At 33.4% G+C, this 19,901-nt stretch overlaps 2 protein-coding genes and 1 long non-coding RNA gene across 3 annotated transcripts; 1 reads left to right on the top strand and 2 right to left on the bottom strand.

Moving 5' to 3' along the window:
• The first annotated feature begins 1,103 nt into the window (after positions 1-1,103).
• Positions 1,104-6,645, top strand: LOC142529409 (putative inactive receptor kinase At2g26730). Its single transcript, XM_075634943.1, has 2 exons — positions 1,104-2,621; positions 5,748-6,645. Exons 1-2 carry the CDS (start codon positions 1,307-1,309, stop codon positions 6,398-6,400), a joined length of 1,968 nt encoding a protein of 655 aa, XP_075491058.1. The 5' UTR covers positions 1,104-1,306; the 3' UTR covers positions 6,401-6,645.
• Positions 6,646-6,875: 230 nt separating this feature from the next.
• Positions 6,876-8,750, bottom strand: LOC142528245 (uncharacterized). The gene is made up of 3 exons (XR_012815678.1): positions 8,473-8,750; positions 7,230-7,542; positions 6,876-7,013 (listed from the first exon to the last, which is right to left on the bottom strand). It is a non-coding gene; the product is annotated as an uncharacterized LOC142528245 (long non-coding RNA).
• Positions 8,751-9,499: 749 nt separating this feature from the next.
• LOC142529087 (strigolactone esterase D14-like) lies at positions 9,500-19,263 on the bottom strand. The gene is made up of 3 exons (XM_075634480.1): positions 18,910-19,263; positions 18,344-18,514; positions 9,500-10,099 (listed from the first exon to the last, which is right to left on the bottom strand). Exons 1-3 carry the CDS (start codon positions 19,116-19,118, stop codon positions 9,670-9,672), a joined length of 810 nt encoding a protein of 269 aa, XP_075490595.1. The 5' UTR covers positions 19,119-19,263; the 3' UTR covers positions 9,500-9,669.
• Between the last annotated feature and the right edge of the window lie 638 nt (positions 19,264-19,901).

The following is a 19,901-nucleotide window of genomic DNA, read 5'->3' as shown; positions in this document are numbered from 1 at the left end:
ATAAAAAATTCAAAAAATTACGAACTTGTCTTACCGATTTTTTACCGGTAAAATGATTTTTGGACAAAATCATGACCGAACTCGTGCTCAGTTATCGCTATGAAAAAGAGGAAAAAAAATATTTTTTTCCCACATTAGAAGAACCGTTTCGAGGAAATAAAAATAGACAAGGCTTATAGATTATGATAGGTTTGTTGTGAGAATGAACTATATTCACGAGACATATCAATTCAATTTGTATTTCTAACGAAAAGTAAAACTTTTGACATAAAAAATATTATTTTTCATAGGTCGAATTGGAAATACGTCTCACAAAATTTATCTATAACAGTGTCTCATAGAAATTTTTTTGTATAAATTATTAAAAATCACATAGGGAAAACAAAGTAAGAGAATATATAATCTATAATATATATTTATAATCTATTTCTTCTTAAAAATATGTGTTATATTTTTCTCATTCCACCAATCATCAGAACAAAATAACTTTTTTTCTTCTTTTTAAGAAAAACCTTTAAGAAGAGTAGTCAATGGTATTCAATATTATTCAATCAAAAAATAAAATTCACCAATTTTTTTTTTTTAAAAAAACACTCAAATCAGATTATTGAAACCTGTGGGGAATCAATCAGCCGATTATTATAACAATAATAATATAATTATGATAGTATTAGTGAATTTGACTTTTCAATTATTTAACCAACTTTTGAAATTCAAATATATATACATATATATTTATATATTTATACTATATTATTAAGTATGTAACTCTTAAAATAACTGTTTAGAAGACATCAAAATATTTAATTTCATAATTATCCTTCTTATCTTACTAAAAATCTCTCGCTCCATATTTTACATAAAAAAATCTAAACAAAACTTGTCTTTTAAATCGAATCACTCTTTTAAATTGAAAATAATTTTGTGTTAATTGTTTAATATTATTTGATCAATTTAAAAATAATGATAATATATATGCATCTTTTTGCTAATATATATAAAATTTTGTAAGATAGTATCAATTTTATTTTATGAAATGGATATTGTATTAATAAATGAAGCTAGTTATATATATATATATATAATTGCAGCAGCGACTGAAAGATGACGATGATGGAAGAATGAGTTGCAAGTCGACAAAAGGCAGGCAGGCAGGCGTAGTGGCTCACGTTTCAGATTTCGCGTAAAGCTCACCTTACGTTATTATTTGTTTCCTCTCTTTTTTTTTTTTCTATCTTTCAATCAATGGGATTTGCTTCCTTACGGAAATAACCCATAAAATTGTTGCCATTGCTTCGGATTCTTAATGGCGAGGAATTTTTGGCGGGGAGATGGGTTTGGTCTAGTTATGCTGTTATTGTGTTGGGTGTTGCTCCTGAACAGCGGGCGAGCCGGCTCGGAGCCGACTGAGGATAAGCAAGTGTTGCTCGCCTTCCTCTCGCAAGTTCTACATGAGAAACGCCTGGTGTGGAACGAGTCCGAATCGGCCTGCAGCTGGGTCGGCGTGGGATGCGATGCCACCAATTCTTCCGTGTATTTTTTGAGGCTTCCAGGTGTTGGGCTCGTCGGAAGTATCCCGCCGAACACACTAGGCCGGCTTACTCAGCTTCGAGTCTTAAGCCTGCGGGCCAACCGGCTCGCTGGAGAAATCCCACCTGATTTCTCCCAACTCAAGCTCCTCCGAAGCCTTTACCTCCAGAACAATGTGTTAACCGGTGAATTCCCGGCGAGTATCGCCGATATGGGTCGGCTTACTCGGCTGGACCTCTCGTCCAACAACTTCTCCGGCTCAATCCCGTTTTCGGTCGGAAATCTTACTAATTTGACAGGCCTTTTTCTTGAGAACAATGGATTCACGGGAAAAATTCCTAGCAATGTCCCACCCAAACTAGTCGATTTCAGCGTCGCCAACAACCGTCTCAACGGTTCAATCCCCACGGGGTTCGCAAAATTCCCCGCAGCCGCATTCGCGAACAACGTCGATTTGTGCGGCGACCCATTGCCTTCGTGCAACCCATTTTTCCCCTCTCCGTCTCCTTCTCCAACGTTGCCTCCCACCACCACTCCCCACAAGAAACACAAGAAACTCTCAACGGCCGCCATTATCGGAATATCAGTTGCCGGCGGAGTACTGATACTTCTATTCATACTTTCCGTAATTTTCCTTCTCTTGAGAAGAAGAAGGACCAAAGAAAGCTCAAAAGCTCCGAGACCGCCCATAACAACAGCAGCGGCAATGGCGGTGGGAGAGGCTGGAACATCTTCATCGAGAGACGACGTCTCAGGGGGTCCATTGGCGCAGCCCAGTAAGCTTGTTTTCATTCCCGACGGTGGCTACAGTTTTGATTTGGAGGATCTGCTGAGAGCCTCGGCAGAAGTGCTGGGGAAGGGGAGCGTTGGAACAAGCTACAAAGCAGTGTTAGAGATAGGCACAGTTGTTGTGGTGAAGAGGCTCAAGGACGTAGTGTATGGTAAGAAAGAATTCGAGGAGCTAATGCAGAATCTGGGCAGTGTAAAACATCAGAATTTGCTGCATTTGAGAGCTTTTTACTATTCCAAGGATGAGAAATTGCTGGTCTATGATTACTTGCCTGCTGGAAGCTTATCTGTTCTTCTTCATGGTAATTCTTTCTCTTCTTGTTCATCTAATGCCAAATCTTTCTGGTTATTTTTTTCTACATCTCAGTTCCTTGACTTGTCTGAATTTTGTTTAACATCAATAACGAAATTCCAATTTTTTTTTTGTGGATTAATAATGTTAACTTTTATTCAAAAAAATTACGACAAATTTTGTCTAAAAAAACTTGTTATGCTTCATCAAAATTATCTTATCTCGTCGGCGAGAGGCATAAACTAATTATATATATATATATATATATATGCTGCATATTCATTAGAAATGAGTAGTGAAAGCCACGATTGGAAATTTCTTCCAATTTCTTTTTCTTAGAGAATTTATTGCTCACATATTGAAACGTTGTCCAATATGAAAACGCTACTTGTTTTCAATCGATAATTGGAGATTTGGAGTCTCCACCTACCTATGTCAGAATTATGATCTGAATATACAATTAGTAACTCTGAACATCATATGATATACGGACAGTGAGGGTCAGTTCATCTCCAAATCTACGCCATTTTGATGTAATTTTTTCCCACCCAATGAGGACTGCACTATTTTGTTAAAATAGGCAGCCCCACTCCTCTGTGTCAAATTTGGCGCAAAAGAATTTGACGCAGAAGAGTGCCATTGGCGCATAAGTTTGCTTTTTTTCTTTTTTTTTTTATTATTTATATTTATTATAAATATTTATATTAAAAATTATAAATACTATTTAAATAATAATATAATATTTATTTTATTATTTTAATAATTATATATTTAATCATATAAATTTAAAAATAATAATTGTTGATTTTTAAAATATTTATTTATTTCAGTAAAGACTAATTTTATTTAATGATTTATAATTAATATAATTTTAATATATAATTAAATTATAAACTTAAATTATTATTTAAATTTATTAATAATAAAACCTTAGTCATAATTAAAAATATATTAAATGAAATATAATAATTAATATATTTAAAATAAAAAGAATATTTCGAGAATATTCTTTTTGGCGTAAGATTTGAAATAAATGGGTTGGAGATGAATGTTGTCTTTGGTGCAGAAATCTCATTATTTTAGTGTAAAAGTTGCATCAAAATAGATTTTGTGGTTGGAGATGATCTCAGTAGCTATCTCATCTTAGTGCACTATGATTGAAAAACATTTTAAAAAATACAGTTAGGATAAGTTTGTAATTTCAAAAATAATGTATTACATGTAACTTAAAAGATATAAGTCGCATTACACACATAGCATTTTTCATAACATTAATTATTAGTTTTGATTGTTCATGTTTAATTGGTAAGCATTGTTCTTCTAGGCCGGCTTATTTTCTTAATGCAAGAGTTATTTGGTAAAGTGTTGACCCATTCATATGGTTTGAATCTTTTTCTATGCAATATTCATTAAATAATATGAAAACTTTGTTCTAAATTCTAAATTCCTCGAAACTGTGAAACAATAAGAGTGGCAATTTGGGGTGCCCATTGCTTTTTTTTTAGAAAAAAAAACTTTGGAACTGCAGCCGCTTGCTTTGGATAAACTTAAAGGGTCAACATAGTAGTGCTAATCACACTGACTATCTATGTAAATCATAATGAGCAAACTTTGTGTGATAAACTGAAAGCTTCGATTATAGATTTAGAGAGGGATTGAACCCTTAACCTCTTGATAACTCTTGATACGGGTTTACCATACCCTACCATCCAAGTTACCCGCCTTTTTGCTCTTATTCACCACATACATGGCAAGGCAAGTGCCAATACACATGCTTTTCTCTATAATGAAAGAATAAAAAATATTGATGACCACTTTATTTTCCTCTTAAATGTTTTTTTGAAAAGTGAATGGCTTTTCCCTATCTTGACGTTATATGTGTGTGGTCACACCATTATCATTTTTTCTTTCCTATTTACACGAATAGTTCACAATGATTTGCGTTATACTAAATACATTTTCGGTGCAACATATATCCACACATATTTTGATATATGCAATCATATATGTTACGCATGATACAATACTTCTCCGTCCCAATTATTTTGACTTCTTTTTCGTTTTTAGTTGTCCCAAATATATAGTTAAATTTCTACGTTTAATAACATTTTTTCGTGTTTTTACTAAATACCTCTATTTATTAAGGTTTGGAAAACGCGAAACCATTTTAAAATTAATTAAATATCATAAAAATTGGATGTTTGTTTATAAACTTTATTTTTCCGATAATTTTCTTAATTCGTATGGAAAACAAACGTTTTTTTGAAACGAAATTTGATAGATTAGATTCGACCCATATACCCATTTGAAAACCGAGAATTGTACTTTTGATAAATCTTTTGCTATTTCTTGATTGTGTGTGCACATGTAGGGGTCGATATGTATACCATATTGACTCAAAAAGAAGTTGAAGAATATGGCCATGAAATAGTTGGCTACAGCTGACACTATTTCTTGAAATGTTTTTTTACGGAAGCACTTTCATTGTTCAAGTTGCCTTTGGAGATACATGAATTAAAAAATGGTCCTCGATCCAATGATTATGCTGCATGAGGGTGTACCTCATAGATTGAACGTAGTAGGCACGGGGGTAATTGGTTTAATTATTGTGCTTGTTCCTTTATTGCCTTTTTCTTGAGTGGTGGTTTATGATGTTCGATTAGAAATGATGATGGTTTTACGATTGATTGTGCCAAGAAACGAAAAATATGGAGAATCCGAGGAGGGTCTGTTTTGGGAAGCAAGCATTTTTGTCTATTTTCAACTTTTTGATTAAAAATGATTCAAGAGTATGTTTTGTTACGGAATTTGATGGTATCTTTTGAGTTCTGTATGTTGAATTAATCCATATTGTTGTTTGGCCACCTCGAATGAGCATGAGCTGGGAAAGAAAATTTCAATATGGCATCCAAGGGATCATTGGTGCCCCCACATGCTTGTGATTTCTTGGTATCTAATGTAAATGTAGATGTGGAAACTCTAGAAAGATATCTCAGTCAAGCCTATGGTTTGCTACATTCCTAATCTGCCCTGTTTTTGTGTCTGGGTGTTTCCTCAAATGCATTGATTCCGGCATTTGATTCGAGACTCAGTTGTACCAATCATAAAACAAAGCTAAGGTGTAATCATTTTACAGGTAGTCGAGGCTCGGGCCGCTCTCCCCTAGACTGGGACAGTAGACTGAGAATAGCATTATGTGCTGCAAGAGGAATTGCTCACCTCCATGTATGTGAAAATATAGTTCATGGAAACATCAAGTCCTCAAATATCCTCCTCAAACAAGACAATCTTGACGCCTCAGTATCAGATTTCGGACTAAATCCCCTCTTTTCAAGCTCAACACCTCCCAGTCACCGTATAATGGGCTACCGTGCCCCTGAGGTGCTAGAGACTCGGAAAGTCACCACAAAATCCGATGTTTATAGCTTCGGGGTACTACTATTAGAGCTGTTAACCGGCAAAGCACCTAATCAAGCGTCTCTAGGCGAAGAAGGAATTGATTTACCGAGATGGGTCCAAAGTGTCGTGCGGGAGGAATGGACGGCCGAGGTGTTCGACGTAGAGCTCATGAGGTATCAAAACGTAGAGGAGGAGATGGTTCAGCTTCTACAGATAGGTATGGCCTGTGTCGCCACAGTCCCAGACCGAAGGCCTTCCATGCAAGAAGTTCTTAAGATGATCGAGGAAATTAACAGAGGCGACACCGATGGTGCTGTGCAACAGTCGTCGGACGACACATTAAGGGGAGGATCAGACGGCCAAACACCTCCACTGGGTGTCACGTCCTGAGCTCGTGAGAATCATCTGAAAGTTGATCCTGTGAATTAGCTTTTACATTCTTTTGGAGAGGTTTATTCTTCTCTAGTTTGATTGTGAAAAGAATTTATTTATTTATTTTTATATATAGGATGATGGTGGCCTAGTGGAATTGTCATGTATTTATTTGCTTTCATTTCATTTCATTATTGATTATTATTTTCGGACTCAACGAAGTCCACATTTAGGGTCTGTGTGATAGGGTTGATTAAACCTTGATAGATTGTGTACCCCATGTTTAACTCGATTATTAGGACATTGATTGTCAATTTGATAGATTATTTGTACTGTTTCTATTGGAAAAGCGGTCCACCTCTGCTACACATTAAATGAATTCCTCCCAATGCAAAAGATAATTGTTGGAAAAATACGAAATTGTCCCTGCATTTTAAATCAACAAAATTTTACAATTGTTAAACCTAGCTTTCGCAATCGCTTTCTTCATTGCCGACAGAAAATTTTCGTATGCAACCCACATCTGAAACAGAAGCTCTTAAATGGAAGGAAACACATCATCAGAGAACAGATCTGAAGACTCATCCACATGTGTCCAAGGTGAAAGTCTGAAACGAAGCTTTGAGTTGCTCTGTTTACAAATACTAACAATTATTATTATTACTGTTGTAAAAAGGTATGCAGATTAAAAAAAACTCACAACATCCACTTTTCTCCAATCAAATTTAACTATTTATCAACATAAAAGGAGATTATAGTCGACCACTATGTTATTTAAATTATTTTTTAGGGTATAAAATTGTGCAACGAAATAAAAATAGGGAAAATTATGCAGATAAAAGCTTACTCAGAAAATCTTATTCCTAACTTCCAATATTTTCTTCATCTGGGTTAGCACGACAGCTTCCAAACGGATCTATGATTTTGTCTCTGTACACAAAAATTAAATCAGAAGATTCTCACAAAAAAATTACTTACAACAACCATCCATCTCCCACATATTGCAGCCCATCTTCTGATCTAAAAGTTGTGTGGTCTGTGTAAAACTTCCAAATTTTTTTTGCAGTATTTGCATATATGAAAATACTCATAAACAATCAGAATCGCAAGTCCTCGTTGATTAGTACTTGGTGCTTTCACCCTTCATTTCCTTTGAAGCACTGTACAAAGAAGAAAAATCGTCGTCGAATACATCTTCAAGGGAAGAATTGGAAGAAGATATTTTCTAGCCTCTATCCATAAGAATATGGTATTTAGTTCTGTCAAATTCGATTCTGGAACATGGATTGAGTATTGCCGAGTATTGTGGGAATTTGATTGAGGTACTGGAGGACATTTTGGTCAAACAAAAATTTATCCTACTAATAAAAATTCTACCACACATGAAATAATTAATTAATCACACAATATTACACATGATTCTTTATCAACTACGTATCAATCAAATTATTAATCATTTAATTATCTCATCCCACGTACCAAACGATCCCTTAGTAAATGTACAAGATTTTCTTATGCAATCATTAGATGTTTAGATATCGATTTATAAAATAAAATAATAACCTATAAAATTATAGGTCAAATTTGTAACAATTGACATCTCAAACATAAATTGCCTGTTTGTATTATCTTATTAAATTGCATAAATCTTTCTTTTAAAAAAAACATAAATCTACCTATTTTACACAAGGATGATAACTTCTTCCTGTGTAGGATCAAATTTTTTTTTCTAAAAAAGGTAGGAAGAACTAATGGACAATGAACAATATGCAAGCGGCTCAAGAAGGTCGTATATTGCAACGTAATTACTATCAAATAATATATTACAATGGAGACCGCTAATATTTGTAACTTGTCTACCTGCATGCATCGCTTTTATCTCGGATTATAATTAATGCAATGAAATATAATGTTCGTTCTTCACCAGCTTCTATGGAAATTGAATTAAAAAGAAAATCTAAAGGAAGATAAGAATCGTCAGATGATCTTCGATAGACACGTGGCTAGTTCGAAATCGCCGACCTAGTAAGGATTAGGGAAGGAGACCAAAGCAAAAAGAAGAACGCAAATGAGAGGGAGAATTAAATTACCGCAACTTCAAGTGTATATATATGAGAAGAAGTTCCTTGGCATCTGTTTTGTTCTCTTCTCCCTCTATGCAATTATATTTATACATATCTCCTTTCACCCCGTATCGGTGATCCCTTCGGCCTCGCGGTGATTAGTTGCTTTAGCAGGTTTGCGCCACGAGATGTTTTAGGAGCTCGATTGCTTGATCAACAGAGTCAATTTGTTTGGTGGTCATGGGGATGTATCGAGCTTTCGAAGCAAAATTTGTTCAAGAAGAGAGAGCTGTAAGTAAGGTCTCAACCCAGATAACATGTCTGCTGCACAAGTTGAGTGTAAGAGTAATAAATATTTCTCTACGCTAATCCATGAATTATGAAATCAGTTGGAGTCAAGAAATGTAATAGGTGAAACTTTGATGAGTATACTGTTAGAATATTTTATTAAAGTCTATAAAAATAAGTTAATTGTTGTCTGACATATTTATTAACATAAATACGAAAAACATCACATATTTAAAATAAGATAAATCAAGTATATTATCTAAATTAATATGATAAATATTTTGAGATTTGATCATCAAGATAAATCACTAGTAATTCAAACTCAATCCATGATATTGAAGACATATAAAATAAGACAAAAACTTGTGTGAGACGGTCTCACGGGTCGTATTTTGTGGGACGGATATCTTATTTGGGTCATCCATGAAAAAATATTATTTTTTATGCTAAGAGAATTACTTTTCCGTCTCACAGATAAAGATTCGTGAGACCGTCTCACAAAAGACTTACTCCTAAAATAATGGCATACATGGTCCCTAAATCTACGCAGTTATTCAGAAATACATCATCTATACAATTGCATATAGATTTCATGGGATCTTTCCAATTTCTGTCTCAAATTCAATATTAATAGCTAGAAATTAGAATTCATTCCTCTTTATATTTTCGTATATCGATTTTTACGTATTATATGTATAGACAGTATTATGCTATATTTCTTACCAACATATATAAGAGATAAATTTGACAATGTCCCAGAACTTCCTTACATCGATATGTATTGCCATGCGACTATACTCCTTCGAATCATATACATGATGATCAATTGTTTCAAAAAACGAAATGCACTCTACATTCAACATACTACAATAGCATACCAAAACAACTTACAACCGGAAACAAAATCAAGAAACAATATACTAATTACCTCATCGATTAAAAATCCCGGATTCTGTCGAACACCTCGAGAAACTCTAGGGGCGCGGTCAGTTGAGGGAAATGACCGTCCGTGTCGATGATGTGTACCTCATGTTTTCCCTTGATCTTACTCTTCATGAACTCGGTCACGGAGCTTGGCACGACGACATCGTTTCTCGTTTGAATGATGTCGCATGGGACGATCACTTTGTCAAGGATATCCCTGTAATCGCCTAAGAAGACAGTCTTGGCCAAGGGCAATGCAACCTCAGGTCTCATCCTTTTCAAGCAGTTTTCGAACTTTTGAGTGGACAGAGGATCGGTTGGATCCACCACAAGAGAAGCAAAATTTGCAGTCCATTTCTCATAGTTGTGCTCAATATTGGACAAGATTTGGTCAATCTCAGACAACTCAAAGCCGCCTTCATAGTCTTCGAGGTTTGCCAATCTGTTTTAGATTTATCAACATTAAAATTAATTAAGAGATTTATCATAATACACGAGATATTCTCACTGGTCAATTTTGTGGTCACTCATGAAAGTATATTACTTTTCATGCAAAAAAAATTACTTTTAATTGTAAATATAGATATAGTTGACCCGTCTCACGAATAACGATATGTGACACCGTCTCACTAGATACATACTTTACTCTATATGAAAATATTGCGCTCATCTAACAAATAAATTACGTTATATAATTTTTAAAATAAATAAATTTACAGATGATAACAAAATAATTATAAATATTTTCAATAAAAATTTATTCTTAATATAAATATTAACTTAACTCCATAAAAAATTATTCATAAAAAAACAACCATTTTTTCATTTAATATAAGTTACTTTAGAAATTGATTTTAGCTAGTAAATTAATCATCCACCTATAATTTCCATATCTTACATGAACCTTTGAAAATTGCTAATATATTTATTTACCTATCATTTTCTATACTTTTGTATTTATAAAAATATATATGAAATATTTTAAATTTTAATCACTATTAATAATAAACAAGTCAAAGTCAATCCATTAGCTTTAAAAAGTGATACACAGAATGACCGCAATATGAATTGCTAGTATATATTATTCCTTTGCAAACAACAAACCTTGCTATTCTAATCTGCCTTTATAATTTTATAAATAGTTTATTTCTGTATAATAAGAGCAATTTACAAATAATATACTAAATCGATATATGATCGAATCCAAGCATTTTTATGTTCGATTTAGATAATCAATTGAACATATCATATTAACTTCACAAACTCAAGCAAATCAGCGCGCTATCCTGAAAACGAACAATTTATAAATAATATCATTTGATTGAGAGGTGTATATATTGACTGTGGATTAACTTGTGCTAAAATCATGCTAAAATTTCGAGAATTCAAGAAAAAAAGTTAATAAAACTCTAAACATTGACTTCTCGTGTGCAAGTCTAAATTTGTTGTAACAATTGAAAAGAAAGGAACATTCAACTTTTTCAAATTTATTATCAATTTGTCGTTGAAATGCATCTTAAAATCAGACATCGTGGGGCCACTTTTCAAAAAATCAATAAAAATGAATTTTTTTTCGAGTTTTTTGAAAAGTTGATAACAAGGTTCATCGCATGGTTTATTTTATAGGTAACTTACTTTTAAATCTTGAGTTCTGTTAAGTTCCAATAGGAAAAAATGTTTCTGTGCTATTTGATTTACATAAAAAAATTCTGCACTATCTGAGCTCGCATATCTTTTCACGGATGAAAATCGGTAAAAAAATTAAAATTATGATACTAATATATGACAGCTGAGCACCTGCTGTTTTAAATATAACACAAAATATAATATTTTGAATATAAAATTGAAACAAATTTATTTATATCAACACTTCGTAAACTTTTTGAGTACTCAAATATTATATATAGTACTAATAGATAATAAAACACCATAAATTGGTACCACAATTTCAATTTTTGTATCAATTTTCAGCCGAAAAGATGTGTCATTAATGCTAAAATTTGTTATACATATTTGGGTACTCAGAAATCAAATATTGATATCAAATCTAAAACAAGTACTTAAATATCATATATCAGTATTATATTTTTAATGTTTTGTATTGATTTTCATCCGATAAAAAACGTGTGAATCCACATAGTACAAAAACATTTTTTTTAACCAAAGAATGCAGACACATATTTTTTGACAAGAACTTATCACAAACCCCGAGTCAATGAATCCACATAGTCCAAAAACATTTTATTTTTTTGGGACCAAAGGATGCAAACTCGTATTTTTTTATAAGAACTGACCACAAACCCAAGTCTAAAGATTTAAAGATAATTTAATGTGTCATGTATTATATAATTATTATATATTATACGTGAATAATAGGATTGCGTATTCAACAATGGAAATATTTAATTATTCTATATAAAAGCAATAGACTAGCTGTATTTGCATTAACTAATTGATTCAGATAATGTTTAACTTTTAAACTACAGAGTCTGTCCTATCTTTTAAATAACTATAATGATAATGAAGTTGTTGAAAAGTTCAGAGTAATCAATGCTTTTTAAACAAAAAACAATACCAATAAAAATTAACTTTTTTTAACAACCCGAGAATCTAAAGTCAATATCATCTCTTATTTATTTGGCAAATAATCGTGATGTAACAGCAGGCAAATTATGTTAGTTAAGTAAATCGTATTGAATCAGTCATGTGCAACAAATTCGTTCAAAAATATATTAGTATAAAAAATCACAATCATAATTATTATTCATTAAACTCAAACGACTCGATCAATATTAACCGTAACATGTTAAATGTCATTTGAGATCACATCGAAAGCATTCATATATATTGAAATATTTAAAATTAAATAGCATGCCGCCGGCGTTCACAGCGAGACTATGTTCTACGGGTGTAACAATCATACTCGGAATTAGATCTCTCGGTGCAGCATAAGCTCACGCGTGAGACGCATGAGCTCAAACCCATGTTATAGCAAAAGACATCAGGCCCATATGTCAAATAAAATAGCACACACACATATATATGTATTTGTTGAAAAATATATTTAAAATGTGAGTATTGAATATTTGAATGTTGAATATTTGAATGTTGAAAATAAGAGTTGTAAATATTGAAAATTAGTGTGTGATGATGTAGGTAATGATGTATTTTATTTTTGGATTATTTGTAAAGATTTCCTATAAATAGATCTCTCATTTGTGAAGAAAATCACAATTGAGTAGAGAGAAAAATATTATAAAGTGTGTAGTTTGGTAAATTTTGAGAGTTTGAGATTTTTACTTTTTACCATAAATTTTTACTTTTTCACAACACGTTATCAGCACGAAGCTCTAAAAGTCCTCCATATTTTTTCCAAGCTCCAAACAGAAGAAAAAGTACCACCATGTCAAATTTAACAAAGCTCGAATTTGTTGCGCTCGACATCACGGGAAAGAATTATATGCCATGGACTCTAGATGTAGAAATGCATCTTGAGTCATTGGGTCTAAGCGAGACCATTAAAGAAAATGGCATATGCACGTCACAAGAAAAGGCAAGAGCCATGATATTTTTGCGTCGACATCTCGACGATGGATTGAAATGTGAATATCTGACTGAAAAAAATCCCATGGCTTTGTGGAAGGGATTAAAAGAAAGATTCGAACATATAAGAGAAGTTATACTTCCGACCGCCCGGGATGAATGGAATACATTGAGATTCCAAGACTTTAAAAAAGTCAGTGATTACAATTCGGCGATGTATAGAATAATCTCGCAATTAAAATTTTGTGGACATGAGGTCACAGAATCTGAGATGCTTGAAAAAACATTTTCCACGTTTCATGCATCAAATATTACTCTACAGCAACAATATAGAGTACGTGGATTCGCGAGATATTCTGAACTCATCGCCTGTCTTCTTGTGGCGGAAAAAAACAACGAGCTATTAATGAGAAATCATCAGTCCCGACCCACTGGATCAACAGCATTTCCAGAAGTAAATGCTGTAAATAAAAATGAATTTAAACCTGGAAACCAAAATCAAATTCAAAGACAAGGTTTTGGTCGAGGTCGAGGTCGAGGTCGTGGACGTGGACGTGGACGTGGAATTGGCCGTGGTCGTGGTCAAGGCCGTGGTTTTGAAAATAATCGAGATAGTTATTTTTATAACTCATCTCAAAAGAACGTCCCAAACCATCCACAGAAAAGGCATCATGAGAATACAAGTGTTAATGAGAAGCACTCAAAAAGATATGAAAGTTCTTGTTACAGATGTGGTACTCCAGGACATTGGTCCAAAGTTTGTCGAGCCCCTGAGCACCTTTGTAAACTTTATAAAGAATCATTAAAGGGGAAAGAAAAGGAGACCAACTTCACTGAACGCAGTGACCGTTTGAGTGATGCAACTCATTTTGATGCTGGTGATTTTATGAATGATTTCTCTGGAAATGATCAATATGTTGGTGGGATAGAAATGAACAATATTGATGCTGCAGATTTTCTCAACGATTTCTCTGAAAATGAACAATATAATGGTAGAATATAAATGTACAATAATCTATTTTTCATGTATTCATAGAATAATGTTTTATTGTATAATTATGATTTGTGTTATATTTAAATATATATTGCAAGTAATTTATTTCATTGCATATTTTTTGAAGTTCAAATATAGAAAATGCTATGAGCAAAGCTGAAGTTTGCATACCCGATAGTGGTACAACGCACACTATCCTCCGAGATAAAAGATATTTCTTGGAACTAAAACCAACAAAAACAACGGTGAATACAATATCAGGTCCTGTAGACTTGATTAAAGGATGTGGTAAAGCACAATTTTTGTTACCTAATGGTACAAAATTTTTGATCAATGATGCTTTATATTCACCACAATCGAAAAGAAATTTGTTGAGTTTTAATGATATATATTCTCATGGGTATGATACTCAAACAATGAATGAAGGGAATGAGAAATATATGTGTCTTATCACATATAAATCAGGAAAGAAATATGTGATTGAAAAACTACCAATGCTCCCTACTGGATTGCATTATACACATATAAGTCCCATTGAATCAAACATGGTAGGTGATAATTCTTCGATATTAACCAATTGGCATGATCGATTGGGACATCCTGGTTCAACAATGATGCGAAGAATTATAGAAAATACACATGGTCATCCACTGAAAGACCAGAAGATCTTTCAGAATAATAAGTTTCAATGTAAAGCATGTTCTCTTGGAAAACTTATTATAAGACCATCACCAGTCAAAATCCAAACTGAATCACCAATGTTTCTTGAACGTATTCAGGGTGATATTTGTGGACCAATCCATCCACCATGTGGACCATTCAGATACTTTATGGTATTGATTGATGCCTCCAGCAGATGGTCACATGTATGTTTATTATCAACTCGAAATGTTGCATTTGCAAGATTACTTGCTCAAATAATAAAATTGAGGAATCAATTTCCCGATTATACAATCAAGAAAATTAGACTTGATAATGCTGGTGAATTTACTTCCCAAACTTTCAATGATTATTGTATGTCTATGGGAATCATTGTTGAGCATCCTGTTGCTCATGTACATACACAGAATGGATTGGCTGAATCATTGATTAAACGTCTGCAAATGATTGCTAGACCAATGATAATGAAAACAAAGCTCCCTATTTCTATATGGGGACATGCAATTTTACACGCTGCTTCATTAATTCGCATCAGACCAAGTGCATATCATAAATACTCCCCATTGCAGCTTGCATTTGGTAAAGAACCAGACATTTCTCATCTGAGAATTTTTGGATGTATGGTGTATGTGCCTATTGCACCACCGCAACGAAAGAAAATGGGACCTCAAAGAAAGGTTGGAATTTATATCGGTTATGATAGTCCATCAATCATTCGATATATTGAACCTCAGACAGGCGACGTGTTCACAGCACGTTTTGCTGATTGTCATTTTAATGAGGAAATCTTCCCAATGTTAGGGGGAGAACAGAAACATACCGAAAAAGAAATTACATGGTATGTATCATCATTGTTACATCTGGATCCAAGAACAAAACAATGTGAAAAAGATGTACAACAAATTGTACACTTGCAAAGAATAGCAAATCAAATACCAGATGCATTTGCAGACACAAAAGGGGTAACTAAATCATATATACATGCTGCAAATGCCCCTGCTCGAATTGAAATTCCAAAGAAACAAATGGAAGATACTCATGATGTCATTAAACGCCTGAAGCGTGGAAGGCCAGTCGGTTCCAAGGATAAAAATCCTCGAAAAAGAAAATTCATAGAGAAACACGATGATCACAAAATAAAGAATGACGTTTCTGAAGAAACACATGATGATCACAAAATAGAGAATGGTGTTCCTGAAGAAACACATGATGATGAAAATGTTCTGTCAGAACCACAAACTGACGAGAATCATGAAATCTCTATCAATTATATTAATACTGGAAAAATATGGAACCGAAAAGATATAGATGAAATTGATGATATATTTTCTTATAATGTGGCAATCGACATCATAAATGATAACGAAGATCATGAACCAAAATCTTTTGGTGAATGTAAAAATCGGCAGGATTGGATAAAATGGAAAGATGCCATCCAGGTTGAATTAAATTCGCTAAATAAACGTAATGTTTTTGGACCTATAGTCCTTACACCTGAAGGTGTAAAACCTGTTGGATACAAATGGGTTTTTATTCGAAAGCGAAATGAGAAAAATGAAATAGTAAGATATAAAGCTCGACTTGTTGCACAAGGTTTTTCTCAAAGGCCTGGAATTGATTATGAAGAAACGTATTCTCCTGTGATGGATGCAATTACGTTTCGGTATTTGATTAGCTTGGCGGTATCTGAAAATTTAGAAATGCGTCTTATGGATGTTGTTACAGCTTACTTATATGGATCACTTGATAGTAATATATATATGAAAATCCCTGAAGGATTTAAGATGCCTGAAGCACAAAGTTCAAAACCCAGGGAATGTTATTCTGTGAAATTACAAAGATCATTATATGGGTTAAAGCAATCAGGTCGAATGTGGTATAATCGACTAAGTGATCACTTGATGAAAAAGGGATATGTAAATAATTCAATATGCCCTTGTGTTTTCATTAAGAAAACAACATCCGGATGCGTAATTATTGCTGTATATGTTGATGATTTAAACATCATTGGAACGAATAAAGAAATTCAAGAAGTTGTGTCATACTTGAAGGAAGAATTTGAAATGAAGGATCTTGGAAAAACCAAGTATTGTCTGGGTTTACAAATTGAACAAAAAGAATGTGGAATGTTTGTTCACCAGACAAATTATACAGAAAAGATCCTTAAACGTTTTAATATGGATAAAGCAAATCCTTTAAGTACTCCAATGGTTGTTAGATCATTAAACATAGAAAAGGATCCATTCCGTCCATGTGAAGATGATGAAGATATTCTTGGTCCAGAAGTACCATATCTAAGTGCCATCGGTGCCCTTATGTACCTTACAAATTGTACAAGGCCTGATATATCTTTTGCCGTGAATCTGTTGGCAAGATTTAGCACATATCCAACAAAGAGACACTGGAACGGAATTAAACATATATTCCGTTATCTACGAGGAACGACAGACTTGGGACTTTTGTATTCAAAAGATGCTAATCCAAGTATAATTGGTTATGCTGATGCTGGATACTTATCTGATCCACACAAGGCACGTTCCCAAACTGGATATGTATTTACTCGTGGAGGCACTGCAATATCTTGGCGTTCTCAGAAACAAACGCTCGTAACAACTTCATCAAATCATGCCGAGATTATTGCACTACATGAAGCAAGTCGTGAATGTGTGTGGTTAAAATCAATGACCCAACATATCCAAATTTCATGCGGATTATCATCTGATGAGAAGCCTGTGATACTATATGAAGATAATGCTGCATGTGTTGCTCAAATGAAAGAAGGATACATAAAAAGCGACAGAACTAAACATATTCCTCCTAAGTTCTTCGCATTCACCAAGGAGCTTGAGAAGAATAGATGTATTGATGTTCGTCACATTCAATCAAGTGAAAATTCATCAGATCTCTTCACAAAGGCGCTTCCTACGTCAATATTCAGAAAGCATATATATAATATTGGGATGCGCAATCTACGAAATTTGTGAAGAATTGTTCGTGTCAACATGAGGGGGAGTTTACGTGACTGCACTCTTTTTCCCTTACTATGGTTTTTATCCCAATGGGTTTTTCCTAGTAAGGTTTTTAACGAGGCAGTATAAAAACACGTAATGAAGACAATCATTATGATCATCATCACAAGGGGGAGTGTTGAAAAATATATTTAAAATGTGAGTATTGAATATTTGAATGTTGAATATTTGAATGTTGAAAATAAGAGTTGTAAATATTGAAAATTAGTGTGTGATGATGTAGGTAATGATGTATTTTATTTTTGGATTATTTGTAAAGATTTCCTATAAATAGATCTCTCATTTGTGAAGAAAATCACAATTGAGTAGAGAGAAAAATATTATAAAGTGTGTAGTTTGGTAAATTTTGAGAGTTTGAGATTTTTACTTTTTACCATAAATTTTTACTTTTTCACAACAGTATTAATTATTTAATTTTATATAGTGGATGAATTAATGACGTATATAAAGTTTTAATAACCTGGGAGTAGCTCCGACGAGCAGTAGCCTTTGGAAAAGGTCAGGCCTTTTAATTGAAGCAATGCATCCAATCATACCAGACATGGAGTGCCCAATGAATACTGTTGATTTCAACTCCATTTCATCGACCAAACCAATCAAGTCATCTGCAAAATCATCGTAACAAACATACCTGCACAAATCGATCGTCTTTAAATTTTCAAATAAACTAAGATGGAAACTTATACTTGACTCAACACTAAAAGTTAATTTAAAGGGGAGGATTGTCCAATATATATAACTCTCGTAGATTTTATGTAACCGATACGAGACAACTAACACACCTTCACACACAAAAATGAACATTTTGAACGTGAAGTTTACAAATGACCCAACTATGTGTAGAACGGGTGGCCAAACTATGATCAGCCCAACACATAACGATGGAACATGAGCTCTAGTATCATGTTAAGTCCTTCACTAAACAGATCATTTGCCGTGGTACTTTTGTATTTGAATAAATAAAAAAAGTGAAAAATAGAAGTAATAGAGGTTATTCAACGGCATTCAAAAGGGATATTTGCTCACCTAATGGAGTCGTAGAGGTTTGGATCCTTGACAGCACCTGAAAAACACCAATCGAAGACAAGAACTTGGTAGTTTTGAGCCAAGTGTGGCAATATTTTGTCCCAGACCGAGTGGTCGGCACCGTAGCCATGCGCTAGAACCACGGTGTGCTCGCCGGAACCCACCATTTTGGCATTCATTGCTGTTGACAGATCCTCTTGCTTCACCATTTTCGACCAAGATGTTATCTTTAACAATATGCTTCTGTGTGTGTGTGAGCTAAGTTTAATAAAAAGTCTTGCAGTGTCCGATTCACTTTATATAGAAAGATTGAAAAAAAAAAAAAAAATTGGTAGGAAAGGATAAGTTTAGTTGGCAGTTTTTTCTACTGTACATGTACACTGTTACTCGTCATGAGTCATACATGGTTAAATTAAAATTAATGAATATTTGTAACAACTTACAAGTTAGTTGGAGATGATAAAAAACAAAAAATAACCCGTCTCCATTCCACGCCAAGTTCTTAAAAAAAGAATTATTGGATTTTCGAAACATACAATAGATTTTATGTAAAAAAACTGAAACAACGTTCTTTGATCTTAGGGCGTGAGTTTTCTTTACATACAAGATAGCAAAACCTCGATAAGATATTTTTTCCCCACATTAAGCTCGAGAAAAAGACTATTGTGTATGTAATATTTACCAATGGATATATATGGTTATATGGGTGTTCAACGAAATATTGAAAGATCCGCATAAATTATATGTTTTTATGTGTCAAGCAATTTGTGCATTATATATATATAGAGTGTTTCTCCGCGTATAGACCAATATGAATAAACTTGTGGTGGGAGAGGTAGAGTGAGTTTTGCATTTTGAGGGATTGGGAACAACAAATCTAAAAAATATGTTGATTGAGAGACAAGATTTTTTAAACTTTTTTTTCAACTTATTCTTCGTAATATTTTATAGTTTTATTAGTTTATATATAATTTTAAAAAAATATATGTTTA

This window comes from Primulina tabacum, chromosome 16 (assembly GCF_025594145.1).
Source record: "Primulina tabacum isolate GXHZ01 chromosome 16, ASM2559414v2, whole genome shotgun sequence".
NCBI lineage: Eukaryota > Viridiplantae > Streptophyta > Magnoliopsida > Lamiales > Gesneriaceae > Primulina > Primulina tabacum.
This window is presented reverse-complemented; position numbering and strand designations above follow the sequence as displayed.

Coding starts and splice junctions, on each gene's coding strand:
- LOC142529409 (XM_075634943.1), top strand. CDS start 1,307: ATGGCGAGGAATTTTTGGCGGGGAGATGGGTTTGGTCTAGTTATGCTG. Junction 2,622..5,747: donor CTTATCTGTTCTTCTTCATG/GTAATTCTTTCT, acceptor ATCATTTTACAG/GTAGTCGAGGCTCGGGCCGC.
- LOC142529087 (XM_075634480.1), bottom strand. CDS start 19,118: ATGGTGAAGCAAGAGGATCTGTCAACAGCAATGAATGCCAAAATGGTG. Junction 18,515..18,909: donor AACCTCTACGACTCCATTAG/GTGAGCAAATAT, acceptor CGATTTGTGCAG/GTATGTTTGTTACGATGATT. Junction 10,100..18,343: donor CTCGTCGGAGCTACTCCCAG/GTTATTAAAACT, acceptor AATCTAAAACAG/ATTGGCAAACCTCGAAGACT.